This window comes from Leucopleurus acutus (assembly GCF_964270905.1).
Source record: "Leucopleurus acutus genome assembly, chromosome: 9".
NCBI classification, from domain to species: domain Eukaryota; kingdom Metazoa; phylum Chordata; class Mammalia; order Artiodactyla; family Delphinidae; genus Leucopleurus; species Leucopleurus acutus.
The window spans coordinates 30,866,050-30,885,183 of NC_139144.1; the positions used below are offsets into that span (position 1 = coordinate 30,866,050).

General features: G+C 36.1%; 1 protein-coding gene across 1 annotated transcript in view; it reads right to left on the reverse strand.

The window, feature by feature from the left end:
* Window positions 1–19,134, reverse strand: part of SEMA3D (semaphorin 3D) — a 177,083-nt gene that overhangs the window by 53,910 nt on the left and 104,039 nt on the right. Inside the window, exons 6-8 of the mRNA XM_082846434.1 lie at window positions 16,435–16,528; window positions 13,693–13,821; window positions 2,457–2,599 (exon numbers count right to left, since the gene is read on the reverse strand). Of these exons, the coding sequence (XP_082702560.1) occupies window positions 2,457–2,599; window positions 13,693–13,821; window positions 16,435–16,528 (366 nt within the window). The remainder of the gene's footprint in view (window positions 1–2,456; window positions 2,600–13,692; window positions 13,822–16,434; window positions 16,529–19,134) is intronic.

Below are 19,134 nucleotides of genomic sequence, written 5' to 3' on the forward strand. Positions count from 1 at the left end.
GACAAATAGTATAAAGGACTCTCATGTTACTGACAAGCTCTGTAAATTCAGAACAGTGTACACAGTTACTCTTAACTCTCTCTAGCATGCTCTCTTCCTTCTTAGCTTTGTTTATATCTATTGAACTTAATTTTGTTTCACAGCATAGACGTACATTACATTACTACCTGTTGAAAACAGAAAAACAATATTATAATAACCTCATGGGATAAAAAAATGAAACAGAGAGGAATAAATATGTTCCCCCAAATGTCACAAGAACATTTTTTATGTGAAAATAATGTATAACAGCAACAATGATGCTGAAAAGCTATTTTTAAATTTAAGCTTGTTATTGTTTTGCAGGACATTCTTTTTTAAAAGACTTCAAGTCATTTTTAATCTCGACAGTGAAATCTCCACTTATAAGTGCTCACTTTTTACCGCACTTTAATCCTAAATTATTAAATAAAGTTAGTAACTTGGGCAGGGTGGGAGGCAATTAAGAAATTACAAAGATGCATTTACAACCAAATATTGTAAACATTGACCAGTGGATCATATTGTAGTGGGAAATGCTGAAGAGGGTGTTAATTGAAGACAGGGATTGAGTAAAGAGATACATCAATTTAAGAAGAACCTCTATTATCTCTCTTTTTTTTTTTTTAAGGAAATTCATCCATCACAAGTCCTTATTTGATATCACAATTTGTTAGCTTTTTATCCAAACACAATAGCATGACAAAATCTTGCTGGGTGGCCTCAGAGTTTTTTTGTGGTGGGAAGACTTATGTACTGCAATTCTCTCTGTCTTTTCAGTTCTATAGGAGTTTGTTCATAAATAAAATATCCCATGGCTGATACTTAAAGTCTAGATTATATTTTTATGATACAAATTTATAAATGGGGCAGCTAAATTTTTCTTTAATATGTTTCTCCACCTCTAAAATTAACTCTCAGTATATTTAGTATGAGTGTAAAAACATTACTTTGTTATAAATGAATTTCTATCAAATGGATTTGACCTATCAAGAAATAAGTATTGAACTGCTTCACAAAACCCACACTTGTTATACATGTGCTCATCACAGAGTGACTCTTAAAATACATTTAATTGATTGTAAATCTCTTATGACATACTTAACGTGATTCATTTATACAAATGATGTCCATCCACAGCACAGCTTTCCGGCTGGGGTACTGTTGTTCTAAGGCATGCTTCAGTACACTCACACGCTACGACTACTCCAAGCAATGGCCATTCATCTCTCGGCGAGAGGCTTCAAGAGAAATGACTGTGAATTCTTAGACTCTGAAAGAATGAGGATGCTTCTTAGAGAATCTGTCCCCTGGGGGTGAAGGGATCAGTGGGGGACAGCATTACTGGCTAGGACACTAGGTAAAGAATGATCTGCGCTCACAAGTTTGGTCTCATTCAAAAGCCATGTTATCATTAGCACTCTTAAGCGCAATGACGGTTTATATTTCTGTCCCTGGAAGTGTTCAAAAGCCTGAGGGCACAGACTGAGAAAAAAAACTGATAGGCTCAGATGGAAGAAAATGAAAAGTTTGTACAAGACCAAAGAAAGCTTCCCGCTGAGAGTATTTATTAAGTTAACAGCTCTTCCTCTTAATAACTGAGTTAATGCTGAAGGTGTCTGGCCATTTAAGAGAAGTGATTTCAGTGAAGATAAATCCAACTAACAAAAGAATATACTGAAAAGTATGATTCCAGTAGCATTTTTATTCTATAAAGCTTGTATTCACTCAAATGAGAACTTTGATAGCACAAAATGGGAGTGTTTCATAGAGTTGCTGTTTTCCTGTAATTTACACAAAATGGCAATATTAAAAAGCAAATTTCAGTGTTCTTCAAGATAAATGTTTTGCCTTTTGGATTGTTTTCTTTCCTTCCTATCCCATTTTTCTCTCAGAACCTAATCTAGGTTAATGCTCTAGAAAGTATTTTAATAATGAGACTATATAACTGCATTTTCAACTTATTTGATTCACGTAAAGATACCTAATTTTACATGTGATGTGTTTTGATAAAAATATGGGATATGATTTTGTTAGTGTTAAGGAACTCTAGTGAGTATGCGAAGTTACTTTCCATTTCAAAATAAAATTATTTAATGTACAAAACATTTTAACTTCCATGGATCAGGACAATGCAGGGATCTTACTGGGAACAGTAATAACTGGCAAAGGGAAAGCCCACCAATAAAAGGAGCACGCTGCCCAAGAGATCTAACTCAAACCTGGGGAATAGCTCAGGGATTGGAAAAAATAATGTGTAATATTGGAAAATTTTGCATCCTTCTTTTTTCTTTTTACTTTTGGATCTCAAAAATTATACATGTAAGATAATATGAATGTATTCTACCATTTATGAATAATGGAATTAACATCAACATTACATGGTTAATTATTCATACACATACACATATGCCTTAAGTGGAATAAATATATCTTGCCTTACAAACTCTTCCAACTCGAGAAAGGATGGTCTTATCAGAAGTACTCCCTTCTTGAGATGATTCACGAAAGAAGAAATATATTTTATCATCATCTGGATTATAGGTGTCTGGGATGGGGAAAGTTCCAATAAATTTTGCTCCTGTTTGGAAGAAAAGAAGCTATACATTAAAATACTGAAATAATTCAGCCACAATAGTACTGGTGTCTTTTGTATGTAAAACAATTAGCAGCAGAATTAGAAATAAACACATGAATGAAATGTGGGAAATGAGATATACACAAGTAAACATGACACAAAGCAGGAACATGTATTAGCCCAAAGAGGTCCTGAACAAGTTCTTTAGGACTCTGGACATCAGGTGAGAACACAACTGGCTGAGATTCACAGTTGTTTCAATTCAACTAAATTACATAGAAAAGTCCTTCTTTCAAACCTGGAGATTCTATGATTTTATATTTTCCTTTTTTATGATTGCAGTCACTGCTTCTAAACCAAAATGTCCATTATGAAGAGCTTAGGAAAAACTATAAACATATCCCAAATTTTGATATATTATGATGTTATTTGTTGCACTTTGTGTAACTGCCAAAAAAAATTGAAAGAACCAGTAATGCTTGGGTCAAGTCCAGTGTTGGCTCTGAAGACACTCTTTCCAACTTGATATCCTGTTTCTGCCGCTTACTGGAAAAGTGACTTTGGGCAAATTGTTTATCTTCTCTATGCCTCAATTTTCTCATACCTAATATGAGGCTACCAATATCATCTACCTAGTAGGGTAACTGATATGATAATCAAGTGAATTGATATATGTAATGCGCTTACTATCTGGTAGTGCGTGACACATAGTAAGGGTTTAATAAATGTTATTCATTATTAAAAGGATGTCTGGGATGATAATAATTATCATTAGGACCACAAACAAGAGAATGATGGAAAATTGAGCACATCCATACAATTGTTACAATAACATGTAGTTATTAAAAATGAAGTAGTTCTAAATGTACTGTCATGGGAAGATGTCCACGATACAAATCAAATGAAAAAATAATGGCAATACAATTAACTTCTTTGCACTGCATCAATGACAAGTCAATCTGGGTTACTAACGCCTTGTTTAAAAAGTACTGGACCTTTTAAGTCTTGGTTTTATATAACTGGGAGTTAATCAGGTAACAGATTTGTAATTGGGAGATACTAGTTCAGAAACAATCATTTTGATTAAAGCAAAGAAGACAAAGAGTGGTTATCGAGGAATGGAGGACTTCAATTAAGTAGAAAATACAAGATGCCTGAAAGAAAGCAAAGAGCACTCTTTAGGAAGCAGAAGCAGGAAACAAGAGAAGACAAAAAGTTTCCCCCAAAATAAATAAATATAATAAGTAGGAGGTGAAAAAAAATTAACATTGCCTTCTCTAGAGTTTTGACCAAGGCCCCGATTGCCGGATACTTCAGGAGTACTGACAACTATTCCCCTGCAAATGTAGAACAGTTGGTCAGTAGCCCAGTAAACAAGACTTCACAATAGACTCTTCAATAGAGAAAAGTTAATGTTTGATTCCAAGTGATGAGTAGTTCAGTCTTTATCATCCCAGCCTCTCTGGGTCAACCCTGGGTCTCTCATCCAGTCTATTCTCTGCTTAAATGGGAAACCTTAAGAGGAAAAGAGAGGCAGGAAATATGTGTATGATCTTTTTCCTTTTTGTTATTACTTCCCTGTTATTTCTCTGGAACTTAGAACTCCAGTGGATTTTTATGCCCTCAATAATCTCATTTTGATATGGTCCTAAATTACATAAAAATTAAATTTTAGAAAATCATACAGGATTTAAAAAAATTTCTTTTCTAATTAATCTTAAATTAGCAAGGTCCATTAACAATTCCACTCAAGGCTTTTTGTTTTTGTTTTTCCCTCCAGCCCCTCTTTTAAATTGTTTATACATCACTTAGTTTTGAATCCCTGAGCAAGGTTAAAATTCTTTTGTAGTCACAAATTAACATTTCTGATTTTTGACTTAAATATATCATGTTTTCTTAAAAAAAAAAAAAAACTCTCTGTGGAAATAAAATTTCCTACAAATGTAGCATTAGGATTTTAGCAAATTCATGAAAACAAAGAATATATCTAATTACTACTATATTCAGGGCACTTACAACAAGAAAAACTGCTAGGATAAAGAATACAAAAGTGAATAAGAACGGACTCTTCGCTTCAAACCAATTACAATCTGGATTAAGAAAATATTAACATATGGCCAAGATATGGCTAAGAAGAAGGCCCAGTCTTGATGTTTCCAACGACTTGAAAGGAGATTGCCAACAATGAGTAGAGAAAAAGACAACTGTGGGTTCCCACCGACACAGATCAGGCATTAATAATAATCTATAGCACGTTTTTTGAATTTACAGACGCCTGAATTCAATGCCATTGACCTGGATGCAAATCTCCAGTGGCACTAGCATGTGAATTTTTAAAATATATAAATAAAAATAAAGAAATAAAACCTTATAGGTGATTCTTACAAGAATCTGAGTTTAAGAGTCACTGCCGTAGATTACCGTTTCGTATACGGGAAAAGGACATAGACAAGACTCATTAACGCTAGGTCAGTAATGCAGATGTGTGTATGGACAGGAGGAGCGAAGACTGATAATAAATACAAATTCTTCATAATTAGAGTGGGACAAAAAAGGGATAAAACTGAAACTATACAGAAATTACAGGAATATGATTGCCTTGTTTTATCTTAACAAATATATGAGCTTAAAATGGGGATGACACAAGTAGAATTTATCACAGCACTTAAATATTACCTAAGTAGAAGTTATCCACGGAGCACGATGACCCTTGTAATTTTAGTATCAGAACTACTTCGTGATTAAGTTGAATTTATACTTTTAAAAATAACATAGTGGTACAAAATTTGCAGTCTTCTCTCCCCAGAGAGAAAATAAGATCTCAGTTATTTGAAACAGAAAATCATTACAGGTAAAAAGGATTCCAGTGTGAGGGAGCGAGTTGCTTGTAAAGGTTTTCTCAGACACACCGATAGGAGAAGCAGTTCCGTGAACTGATTGGTGGTCTCTCATTTGCAGAGTTCGACAAGAGAAACATAGCTCTACAACACAGCAGAATGTACTCGGCCTAAAAGTTAAACAAATAAATACGGTAATACGCAGTCTGTTGTAGAAATACACAGAACAGCCCCACTTTGGCTACGTGAAACATTATCCAGGTGTTGTTGCCAGGTACTCCCATTTGAAATGGTCAAAAGTTAGAGTATGACACCAGTCCCCATTCCAGGAATTTCATTATAATATCAGTGGGGCAAAATAGAATACTTTTCCAAGTTACATTTCTTTTCACTTTCAACTAATACATAACATAGATGTTCTTGTGTTTATTCAGTGACTGTTGGTTTTACTGGACTCTTTTTTAAATGTTGGTTCTTTTTCAAGTACTATAAGGAAATTATTCTGGAGTACTGTAAGAAAATTAAATGGTAGAAGTGTTTAAGCCAAATATTTATTATATGAAGGAATCTAATTATGAAAAAAAGAGTATCCCATAGTACTCTATTCTGTGATTTAAATAATAAGTAATTTTGAGTTAAAAATAAATACTTGTTTCAAGAATAGAGAGTTTTCTTTCTTCCAGACTCAACTGTGGTCCTGTGTCTTAGAACACTGATGTTAGTATTTTACGGTAGAAACTCCTTTTTGACTTGCTGCCAAGTTTGTGTAAAAATAGATATCATTTCATCAGTATATGACAAGCATAGTTGAATTAAGTAATTTAAAATCATACCAAGGGACACCTGGGCTTTATTTATAGCACATTTTTCCCCTGTGGCATTTGAAACACACGCCTTAATAGGGATGGAGTTTGAAATCGTGCATTTTCACAAATGAACTTTTAGCATGAAACCAGGAGACACTGCCAAATGAAAATGGCATAAATCCTCATGGCCTGAAATGCACATCACTTTCATTTCTGCTTAAGAACCTCTTTTCACCCAGATGAGCATACCTACACCATGACTTAATACATAGTGAGTTCCTTACTTTCCTTTATTTCTTCTTGTAATATCTTTTTCCTACCACTTTTGAAAAATGTTATCCTTCTCTGTGGAAGAAGAATTTATAGACAACAGTACTCCAAGAGAAACTTCAAATGAAAACTGCCTCCACATGTTAGAAATGAAAATTTGAAACAAAAGTTCTCATCTACTCCAGGAAAGAAAACAAAAACATATGCATCTGAGGCATCATTACTTGTTTTCATTTTCCAAATGGCCATACTTCTTAGTTTTATCCCCAAATTCTCATAAAAGCTCAACTGTGTTTGAGTAACCGCTCTGACATGTATCTGTATTCCCATTTCCTGCTATGTTCTACGATTAAGCTGATAAAGAAAAGTGTGGAACTATCTAAGTCTTCGTCTAAAACTGCCATCAGACTTAATCTCTGCAATTTTTCTCTCTCCTGGTGAGGTATTTAATAGGTGGGTTAATTTCTCAAAGAAGAAATCAAGATTCATACTTCTATGTCTTTTGGCACTGGATTAGACAAAGTCCCACAGAAAGTCTGACAAGGATCCTAGGACTGGTAACTGAAGAGATTAGCTGATCTCACTGGTTAAATCCAGGCAGGGCAAAGAACAAAATAGGGCATACACACAAGCATCAAAGATTTTAAACTGCCTAAGCGGTTCAGTGATAAAAATGATTCATGTAGAATCATATTTTTTAAAAGGTTAATTATTTAAAACCTGCCATCTTAAGAGTTAAATACTCAATTGCAAATTTAATTTAATTTTTGTATTCCACTCAATCTAAACATATCTGTTTACAAGAGTTTATTACAGACATGTAAAAGTAGGGGTTTTAACTAAAAATCAAAGTACAGAAAGCAAAATTTAACAGAAAAAAATTCTCAAACTGTCTAACCGGAAATAAATAATACAATGATGGAATAATATGTATAGGAGAAATTAATTAGACATTGGCCCCATTATTTGAAATATCAAGTATCTGTCAGTTGTTTCAACCTGGCAATAACTGTACAAAATCCAGGAGTGAGCTTCACATCTACATGGTACAGTAAAGAAAATTTACATCTGTTGCGTTATGTGATTGTGGATTGCACTGTGATATGTATTATACTGCGTGATTATGCTATTGTACATAATTAATAAAAAGTACACTTCAGGGCTCCCCTGGTGGCGCAGTGGTTGAGAGTCCGCCTGCTGATGCAGGGGACACGGGTTCGTGCCCCGGTCTGGGAAGATCCCACATGCCGCGGAGCGGCTGGGCCCGTGAGCCATGGCCGCTGAGCCTGCGCGTCCGGAGCCTGTGCTCCGCAGCGCGAGAGGCCACAGCAGTGAGAGGCCCGCGTACCGCAAAAAAAAAAAAGTACACTTCAGACCAGTGCTGTCCAATAGAAATTTCTGTGAAGATGAAAATGTTTTATATCTGTGCTGTCCAATAGCCTCTAGACCATGTGGCTTTTGAGCACTTGAAATATAATTAGTGTGACTAAGAAACCAAATTTTAAGTTTATTTCATTTTTCTTAATTTAAATTTAAATAGCCACATGTGGCTAGTGTCTACCACAATGGACAGTGCAGCTTTACAGCAAGTAGCCTGCATCAGCTACTGTGCTGTGTCAGGTCCAGTTTAAGGAAGAAACAGAGCCTTTACCCCCATAACTACCACTAAAATGGCAGTCAAGCTCCCAGATGCAGGAGACATGATATGATACTCTCGTCAGAAGTTTGGTATTGTAATGGAAGGATGGGTCTGGCAGTTAGGAGACCTGAACATGTCCCTTCTTCATACTGAGTCTCAATTTGTGGAATGTAAGGTTGAATAAGATAATGTCTAATATTCCCCAAATCACCACAGTTCCTTTAGCAATCACTGCTTTTTGTCTCCCCACATTCCTGACACTAGCCAGATGACCTATTTGACCTCTATCTTTGGACCCTAGGCTGACTATATCTGGAAAATGGCCACTTCTCAGAATGGAGAAGAGAAATGCTCCCCCCAAAAGCCAATCTTTTCCCTTAGCATGTGGGGTACTTCCTCATAACAATCTCATGTAGTTTCTATTATTTCTCCCTTGCTTTGCCCTAGTTTCCATGGACCAAGAAGGTCCTGACTGACTGGGCCTCCTGAAGCATCATGCTATTCTGATTCTGGCCAGCCCATCCCTCAGCAAATGTTCGCAATAACGACTACAGCTGACTGGCTAGGTCTTCCACATTGATTGCCTAACCACACTTTCTCTGTCTGCCGCGGTCTCCGTATTCAGACCCACATCCTCAGTTTGCTGTTGCCCAAAATGGCATCGTGATGTGGACCCTATTTGTAGTGAGGCTGCAAGAGCAGAGGATGGGTAATCACATTAACAGGATTTAGGTTGATGGACTGTATCATACAATGAGAAGAATAAAGTGTGTAGAGCTAGAGAGACATACCTGAGTTTCAATCTCACTTCCAATAACTGTTTAACCAGGGACTATTTATCTGACTTCTAATCTATCCCCAACTATTAAGTGGAAATAGTAATTCTCTCAAAATTATACCACTAAATAAGATAATACTTTAAAAGTGCCTAATACAGTGACTAGGAAGGATGCTATATAAAATAAATTTGAAGCAGAAGAGACCAGACATAGGGAAATGAGTTAACAAATAATAAAATTGTAGCAGTAAACCAGAGACAAGGTGATGGAGACCTAAAGAAAGATGGTGGCCATAGAAAGAACAAGGTCAACAGATATTCTGAAGGAAATAAAGGCTCTTTGTGACAGATTAGATAAAGGGAGATAAAGGAGAGGAAGAAATTAAAGATAACTTCAAGGTAACTGAGTGGATAAGTTAAGAAACTTAAGATAGATAAAAATCAGGAAACAGGTATTGAAGGGCAGGTTAGAAAGGGGAAACAAGATAATTTTGAGTTAGACTCACAGGATTTTAGATCCAATTAGTCTTTTATATATCTATATTTATATATCTATTTGAAGAAACTAAAGCAAAATATCACTAGACAACTTGTATAAATCTCAAAGCACTTTAGTAGTACAATCAAGGCCAAGGCTTAGATATCTTTACTCCCATATTAAGCAACTAGTTCCTTTTGTTTAATCTGAGATGACAATGTAAGACATAGAAATAAATATTTTTAAGGTCACTTAGTTACAGGAAAAGGTTGGAAATACAGTTTTAGGAAACAAGAACACAGAAAACTATTAGAATGGATGAGCTCACAGAATTATGAAATGTAGAGAGAGAGAAGGAAAAGGTGGTCTGTACTTAAAAATGCTAAGTAGATATCAGAGAATCAGAGCATCCGGAGCTTTAGTCCCACCGTGCTACCTCTCTCACCTTCAGGAATAACAATAATGATGGTGATGATAATATTGACACTGAATTGCTTTTACAATTGCCTTCCATCAGACTCCCCTATAAGATTTAATTCTTGTAACAGCCTGGGAACAGATACTATTATTATGCCAAGTTTTTAGACAAAGAATTTAAATGCACAGAAAGGTTTGACCAAGGTCACAAATAAGTGAGAGTCAGGATTTAAACTTAGGTAATTAAGTTCCACAAAAAAGAGCTGTAATTTTTGTCTAAATTGGGACACTTCAGAGAGTTAAAGAACAGCAAAGGTAAACTGGAAATGTCCAGGGCAGACCAGGTTATATGGTCCCTCTGGTTATTAACCACTAAGCAATCTGCCTTAAATGTCCTACAACCATAAATAATAGGTCTCCTAATTCTTAATCATTTGCCTGCATTCAATCCACTGAGACTTCTACTGTATATCCTGCCTCCCTCCTTCAGTTTCTTCCTTTCTACTGACTTCTTTCATTGCAAAGTTTTCCCAGTACCCAAAATCTTCTCTTGAATTTTTCCTCATATCTTGGGACTCTTCTATTCCCAAACAGATATCTTCTCTTTCCATTACTTGTTGCTGTATATTCTCATGTCCACCTCCACTGCCACTACCTTTGTTCCTGTCCCACCCTCATTCTCCTGTTTTTGGTGCAATGGCCCCTTCTCTCTCTGTCCTCCTTCTCCTTTAGTTTTCCCTTCCTGCTATTATCAGTTACCTCTATAAACAACAAAGATCTAATTTTCTGGTTAAAATTAGGGAATTGGTGAAGGGGGGTCCAAAAGGTACAAATTTCAAGTTACAAAATAAATAAGTCCTGGGGATGTAATGTACATCATGGTGACTATAATTAATAACGGTGTATTGAATATTTGAAAGTTGCTAAGAGAGTAGATCTTAAAAGTTCTCATCACAAGAAAAGAATTCTATGACTATATGTGGTGATGGAAGTTAACTAGACTTACTGTGGTGACCATTTTGCAATATATACAAGTATCAAATCATGTTGTACACCTGAAACTAATACAATGTTATATGTCAATTATCCCTTACCAAAAAAAGACACACAAAAAAGAATTAAATACATTAACAGATGAATGGCTAAAGAAGACATGGTAAATATATACAATGGAATATTAGCCATAAAAAAGAATGAAATAATGTCATTTGCAGCAAGGTGGATGGACCATAGAGATTATCATACTAAGCGAAGTAAGTCAGAAAGAGAAAGACAAATACCATATGATATCACTTATATGTGGAATCTAAAGTATGACACAAATGAACATATCCATGAAACAGAAATAGACTCCAAGACATAGAGAACAGACCCCTGGTTGCCAAGACAGAGGAGAGATGGGGGAGAAAAGGACTGGGAGTTTGGGATCAGCAGATGCAAACCAGTATATATAGGATGGAAAAATGACAAGGTCCTACTGTATAGCACAGGAAACTACATTCGATATCCTGTGATAAAGTGTAATGGAAAAGAATATGAAAAAGAATATATATATATATATATATATATATAAAATAACTGAGTCATTTTGCTATACAGCAGAAATTAACACAACACTGTAAATCAATTATACCTCAATAAAATAAAAATAAAGAATTAAATAATAGATAACTTCACAGTAGTTTCAGGAAAATATTTACAGCTTTCTGGCTCCATCACCCACTCTCCTCCTATGCTCCAGGCATTTATCATCCATGAGGTCAGTGACCCTCCCCTATAATCTCAGCAGGCCCAGTGGACAGAAGAGCATTCAGTATGCCACAGGCCCTTAAAAGTTGTTTATTAAGAGAATGCTAAACCAGCGCAAAGGTTTCTTACTTTGTAATTCTCTTCACACAGCACTAAGAACAGCATGTTAGGCAAATAATAGTTGAATAAATATTTCCCGCATTTACTGTTTTAGCAATACTGTTGACTTCTTTTGGACATGTCACAGGTAAGGAAAAAATAGACTAATCTCTTAAATGAGTGGCAACATGATGATGTTTGCCATCCCAAGCCTGGGAAATGCAATCTATACTTCATTTTAAAGCCATAATATCAGGACTTCCCTGGTGGCACAGTGGCTAAAAATCTGCCTGCCAACGCAGGGGACACAGGTTCGAGCGCTGGTCCAGGAAGATCCCACGTGCCGCGGAGCAACTAAGCCCGTGTGCCACAACTACTGAGCCTGCACTCTAGAGCCCGTGAGCCACAACTACTGCAGTTCGTGCACCTAGAGCCCATGCTTCGCGGCAAGAGAAGCCACCACAGTGAGAAGCCCGCGCACCACGACGAAGAGTAGTCCCCGCTCACCGCAACGAGAGGACGCCCGCGCACAACGAAGACCCAATGCAGCCAAAATAAATAAATAAATAATAAATTAATTAAGAAAGAAGAGTGAACATTCTTCAAAACAGCAAACTCTTTAAAAAAAATAAAATAAATCCATAATATCTTGTTACCTAAACAGATAACTGAGCTTTTCTACTGGTAAAATGTATGGAGTCACTCTCAAACCAAGTAATTCCCACGAAACCTTCACAATATTCACAAGATCAGCCTGCCTTGCACAAGTGTTAAGAAGTGAACAGTAATCACTTAGTTGGGGATATTCTAAATTTGTTTACTCTGTTAATAGGGTTCTCTTTTGGTCAACAGAGATCCCGCTGTTGTGTAAACAAATGGATCTGGAGGTTTTGACTAAAGAAATGTTTTAGAAGTGTTTTTCCCTTTTGTTTATGTTGTCACTACTTGAATGATACTGAGAGGTACAGAGATAGCCCCTGGGAAATCTCTACCTAGGCCTCCTCCACTAAAACCCAATATTTATAGCGGGAATGAGAAATGCTGTGTGTCATGCGGTGAAATAAATTCCTATGTTAATCAGAAAACTTTAAAAAATCATGATAAAACCTGACCTGTTGTAAAGCAGTGGGGCAAAAGAAAAAAAAAAAGGCTTTCACTATTCCTTCCATTAAATAAATTCATTTAGGAAATCCTTTTGTTGTTGTTGAAAATTCGGAATACTGTATGACCGCTAAACACAAAAGTAATCAGACAAACTCATGTCAATATCAATATGCTTAAATTTTTGGAGGGACATGTTTTAACCAAAATAGAAATTATTTTTTAAATAAAAGAAGTTAGCATTACAATAACCCCTTTCTATTATGCTCACAGACAGTATTTGGCTTAGTCATTAAAAAACAGATAGCAGGAGAAAGATTGCCAACTGGAATCCCAGCTCTGCAACTGACAAGTTGTAAGACCTTGACCAGATTATTCCACTTCTCTCTACCTCAGTTTATTCATCTTTAAAAAGCATAGGGCTTCCCTGGTGGCACAGTGGTTGAGAGTCCGCCTGCCGATGCAGGGGACGCGGGTTTGTGCCCAGGTCCGGGAAGATCCCACATGCTGCAGAGCGGCTGGGCCCGTGAGCCACGGCCGCTGAGCCTGCATGTCCGGAACCTGTGCTCCGCAACGGGAGAGGCCACAACAGTGAGAGGCACGCGTACAGCAAAAAAAAAAAAAAAAGCACATAATAATAATAACACATCTCTCATATTACATCATTGTGAATATTTTAAAAAATCAAGTAGCGCATGGAACAATGTCAAGGACAATAGCACACACACACAATAAATGTCAACTGTTATTATTATATACACAGTAGGTTCTGGAGATTTGTCGAACGCACTGAGGAACTATTTCAAATGTATTTTATATGTTGGGCTAAATCAGTTCCAAAACACATCTGAATGAATAATCATGAGTTCCTTATCTACCCAAAAGCAAAGGCAAAACGATCAAAAGTGTGAAAATCACTAACCATTGAGCCAGTGGTGCTCCGAAATATCAGTTCTGATGTAATGGTGGTCGTGAGTAGGCCCAAGGGACCGCGTGAATGCAGTGTCCTTGCCAAGGAAATCAGAAGCTGTTCCAGAGTAGAGGTACTCATCTGCAAGGGAGAAACGAATACTCAGGACTTCTAAGAGTTTACCGGCAGACACGACTGACAATAGGCTAATTTCACAGCATGAAACCAATGATGTCTATTGCTTAACATCAGAAATATATTGTTTCATAAATTTCCCCTTCAGATTTTGAAAAATCTGCTTAGTTGAAGAAAAGATAACTCAGTGAACTTTGGTAAGCCGATGCTAACTACTGCTTGAATATAAAAAAGGCCAGTGTCTTCCGAATTAATAATTGCACATGCATTTAGCTTCTGTTATGAATAAGTTCCTCTTCTTTCCCTTCTCCCCACAAATAATTCAAGGACATATCATAATTAGGAGTCTCTCTTTGTAATAACGCAAAAAAAATATTTAGAAAGTAAACGCCATAATGAGGAATGAATTGTGTAATTAGTATTTACTTAACCGACACAACCTCAGTGACCACAACTTTTCTTTGCCTAACCTCTGCTGAAAGGGAGCTTTCAGCACTGAAGTCATACTTTGTAATTATAACATGTTGCATTCCTTGTAGCTAATCATGTCTCTAATAGTTCTGATAAACAGGCATTTCTGAAAAAGGAAAGATGTTGCCATTACTGCATACCAAACTTCTCTGTCCTGTTATTTATGTAAAGTGAATATCCATGTTTACCAGAGACAGAAGGAGAGAGAGAGAAGAGAAGAGGAGAAAGGGGGTGAGAGAGGTAGAAAGAGGTGGAGAAGGGGGAGGAGGGAGGAAAGAAATGAGGAAGAAGGGAAAGGGGAGGAGAGGAAGATGGGGGAGAGGAGAGGAAGAAAGGATAGAAGGGAGAGGAGGGGGGAGAAAAGGATGGGGGTTGGAAAAGAGGGGAATGGTGGTCCATGTTCCCTAATGCTGGTTAGCATGTAGTGGGAGAGCGGCCTGAGGCAGGAAGAATACGGTCCCTACAATAGCATGCATTACCCCTTTGAGAGCTAAGCCTCTGTTTCAAGAAATCTTTATATTCAACTACTTGGGGTTACACTTAATAGACTAAAATTTAAAAAACAGCTAATCTCTACAGAGCATTTAGATTTTTTAAATGCCTAAATAGAAGAACAACTACAGACACTGTTTTATCACTAAAGTTCAATTTTCCTCAGAAACATATCTTGAAAATTCTGCCTTTGCATAAGTGATTCAGATACTTTCAAAATCCTCCGATTACATCCACTGAAATAAGACTTTTCCTGAACTATCTGAGACAACCAACCTAAATACTCATGACAATAGTCGACTTTCAAAAGGGGGAAACACACACACATACATATAAAAGAGAGAACCCCCCCCCCCCCAAAAAAGAGAGAAATCCAGTTATGTAAAGTAAATGTAGACATGGTACTGATTCCATCTCTTAAGTATATATGGTGGAAGGCAGTATTTCATTGTGGGGCAAGTTTTAAAAAGTAGAAGAATAACAATAACAACATCAATAAAGACATTATGAAAAAAGTTTGGTAAGAATAAAAACACACCATCAATTTGAAACATAAAACTACAAATATTCAAACATTTTGCCAGAAAAAATGGTGTATTTCAACATAAAAGTTGGATCTGTGTATCCAGACTTTAAAACTGTCTTCTTTGTATTTAAATTACTCAGGGGTTCCTACGAGGGGTCACCAACACCTACAATCTATTGTTTTTTATTAAGGGTGTGTCAACCCCACTTGACAGATCAGAATCACAAATCATCAATCTCATTTTCTGAGGATAATGACTGAACATTAGTCACATAATTTTCAAAAAACACACACACTTTCACTTCAAAGGAAGAGCATTAGTTCTCGCTAAGTGAAAATTAAAATGTCATGGGGCGTCACTCTGATAGTCTATTCAGACATCTGATGGACAAGTTAAATAAAAAGAGACTGAAGTCATGAACCAAACCAAGACAAAAGAAGTCCTTATAATGGTTGAAATTCAGAGGTCATGCCGACATTCCTCAGAAAAGACTTCAGACCACACAGTACTGCCTTCTTTAAACAGGACAGTCCTCCCATAAGAGAATTTAAGATGTATACAAAGCAAGAAAAGACTGAATGTGCTAGCAAAAATTTCACATTGCCATTAATGTAATCCGGTTATGGTGAAACTGGGGTGAGAGGTGTTATACCATTCTTTTATCTGCATTCTACAGTTTGATTTATTTGTTTTATTCATTTATCCACTTACGTCTTATTATTAATCCCCACACTCACATCTTCAACATATTTTGTAACATATTATGTTCAAGGAATTGCTCAATTTAACTGCCTTAGTGAACCAAATGGGGCATCGCTAAAGATAAGAAAATCTGGGACAGCTACATGTAGAATTATAGCACAATTGCATGTGTGTCATTTGTATTAAAAAGAATTCAACCTGAAGTTCATTTAAAATGTAACTGTGCTGACGTTAGGGATTACTGGAGCCTCACTTTATGGATAAGGAGCTAAGTATAGAGAGACATGACACTAAAAAACTACAACCAAACAGCCAGTGGACGGTTAATCCAAAATAATCTTTAACTCATTGAGAAAATGTGGTTGAATCGACACACACCTTTTTAGAAAAACACCTAAAAGCTAGAACTATCCATCATGGATCTTACCTGTCATTACTGAAGCAAAAGGCTGCTGAGGATCAAAAGGACATTTCAGTCTGCCAGACTCCAAATGATGTGTGTCTAGTTTGAACATAACTTCCTGTTATGAGAAATATTAACACAAGTGAGATTTTTAAAAAAATATCCGAATCAGCAAGAACGTAGGAGATAAGAACGAAATTCTAATTCATTAATTCAACAGAAACTGAGCATATAGCACGCACATCATGCTGTGCTTCTTAACTCTTCCACAAATATTATTTCTAGCAAGACTCAGTTCCCATGTTTTGGTCTCCCTTTGCCCAAAGTAATGATGATAATAATGAATGAATTTTTCAACCGGAAGTAGCAATATCCTCATCGATTCATTTAGCCTGGACCACTATCATAATCGAAATCACCATCAAACACTCCTACTTCTTAAGCCTAATAACTAATTTACTGAGCCTAATAAGCCAAGTTCCTCCTCTAAGGAATAAATTTACTATAATAATTATACTTTCATAACTATTATGGTCTATCTACCTCAGCATCTACAACTATACCAAATTACTGAAGCTTCGTGATATTTTGTAATTTTAGTGACTTAAAAGCGTTGTAAGGCAGGCAGTTCATTTTCAGAGCTGTTGATACATGTGGGCAAAAAAAATCCTGTTGTAGTATTTTCACTATTACGAAAACACTATGCACATTAAAGCCACATAGTTATTTTGGCTGAAACATCTATTTTTATAATAGTGGCCACAGACAGAATGGCATTGGCAGACTTTTAACATTCAGGGGAAAAAAACATCTTAAGTTGAACTTTCCAAGAAAAATATGAATGTATAATGAATATGGCCCCATGAGTTTGAGTGTTTCATAACAATGACAACACTGTCATCCAGCAAAAGACTGATGACTCAGGCTGCAAATGTACTAGTTAGAGAAATTCAACATTTCAGATATTCTCTCTAGATGGCATATCTACAGTTATATCAGAGCACACATGCAATTAAAAGGGATCATTCAGTGCCACTTACCTAGAAAGCAAGTAAAGAAGCAAAAGGGATAGAGGAAATATTTGGATTATTATTATTGTATGATGTGTCATTTCAGATCTTTTTCTTATTAACAGGATCAACAGTAATTACCGCCTTATTAAAAAATAGTAATACCAATTTAAATAGCATGATTAACATTTGCCATTTTATAGTTTTAAGTAAATACACTTTAATACTAAGAGTAATGGTACTTAACAATTAATACATACTAACCATGGGCCAGGAACTTGATGTACATTGTCTCATTGAATCTTCACCACTAACCTAAAGAGGTAGCTACTTTAATTCCAGCTTTACAAGAGGAATATTGAGCATAAAAGGGGGTAAGTATCTTGTTCAGCATCACATAGTGAATAAGAGGCAAAGCAGTAGCTTGAACTCAGGGCTGTCTCCAAAGTTCATGTTCTTAACTAATCTAGTCTCAGGATTTCAAACTCATGGATTTAGAAATGTGTTGAAATTAATGTATAGACTCACCATGACCATGTAACATGATCAAGCCCAAGTATGTTTAGTTAGAACAGTTCAGCTAATGACAAGTTGTGATAGTGGCGCCTAGGCATGAAAAAAGTCCAGTGAGAACACATTTAGGGCATGTTTCCCAACTGTGGATGGGGCTAGAGATATGTCAGGGAAAAACACCTACAGATCACGGCTCTTAAGAATGTTTAAATATTAAGGGCACATTATTCGCCACAGGTCAAACAGAACTGTTGACTCTAAAGCCTATAATGGGACGTTGTAAAGGGAAAAAGTAAACTGAATCCTGGTGTGCCAGAAGATTATAGTGAAAAGCTAAAAAAGAAAAACCAAGAAAACATCTGGGAGAATGTCATAGTTGATACAAAGTCCTAGATAAACCCTTATAATTGTACAGACTTCTGTTGTCAAAACGCAGCATTTCATTAAATTCTCAAGATAAGCCCATAGAATTGGTATTTGCGGAGGCTAAGGACAAGGTCTCCCTTATAATCTCCTGGAGAAAGGAGACAGCAGGAAAGCAAGTTTCCTTGAGCCAGAGTCAAGGATACCAACAGGAAAATGATGTAAAAAAATAATGGCTGATTAAATGGACTTCCTGAGATAAACTGAATGACATGACACTTTTTTTGAGACAACTTCAATTTTATAAGATTTTCCCCATTAAATTCCTTAAGCCTAATTAATCATGCAAAAAAGTACCTGTCTAAACTGCACACAGAGAAATACTGTTGAAGTAAAGACATAAGAAGATAAGAATAGGAAATGTTTAACTATCACATTAGGAAAAATTATTATTAATATTATTAATACTATTAATATTTAAATATGAGATTTGCAGCAGAAGGGAGATTCCAGAGGAAAGAACATACTTCCAATCTAATTATTAAACAACTATCAGGCACCCCCAGTACTGCTGAGTAGATACATAGGTAGATAGATAGATAGAGACTGCAGACACTATTCTGAAATAAAGTTTATATACATACTTTTGAAATACTTGTCTCTGCCTTTCTGTGTTCTTGTTGCCTAATACAGCTGCGAATTAAGTGACTGGAATAGAGCAAGGGCTATACCAAAGCCTATGCACAATCATTTTCTCATTTTATTCTTAAAATAACTCTGAGTTACTATTATTATTGTCATCATTTTGCTGAATAAACAGAAGCTTAGAGAGTTTATG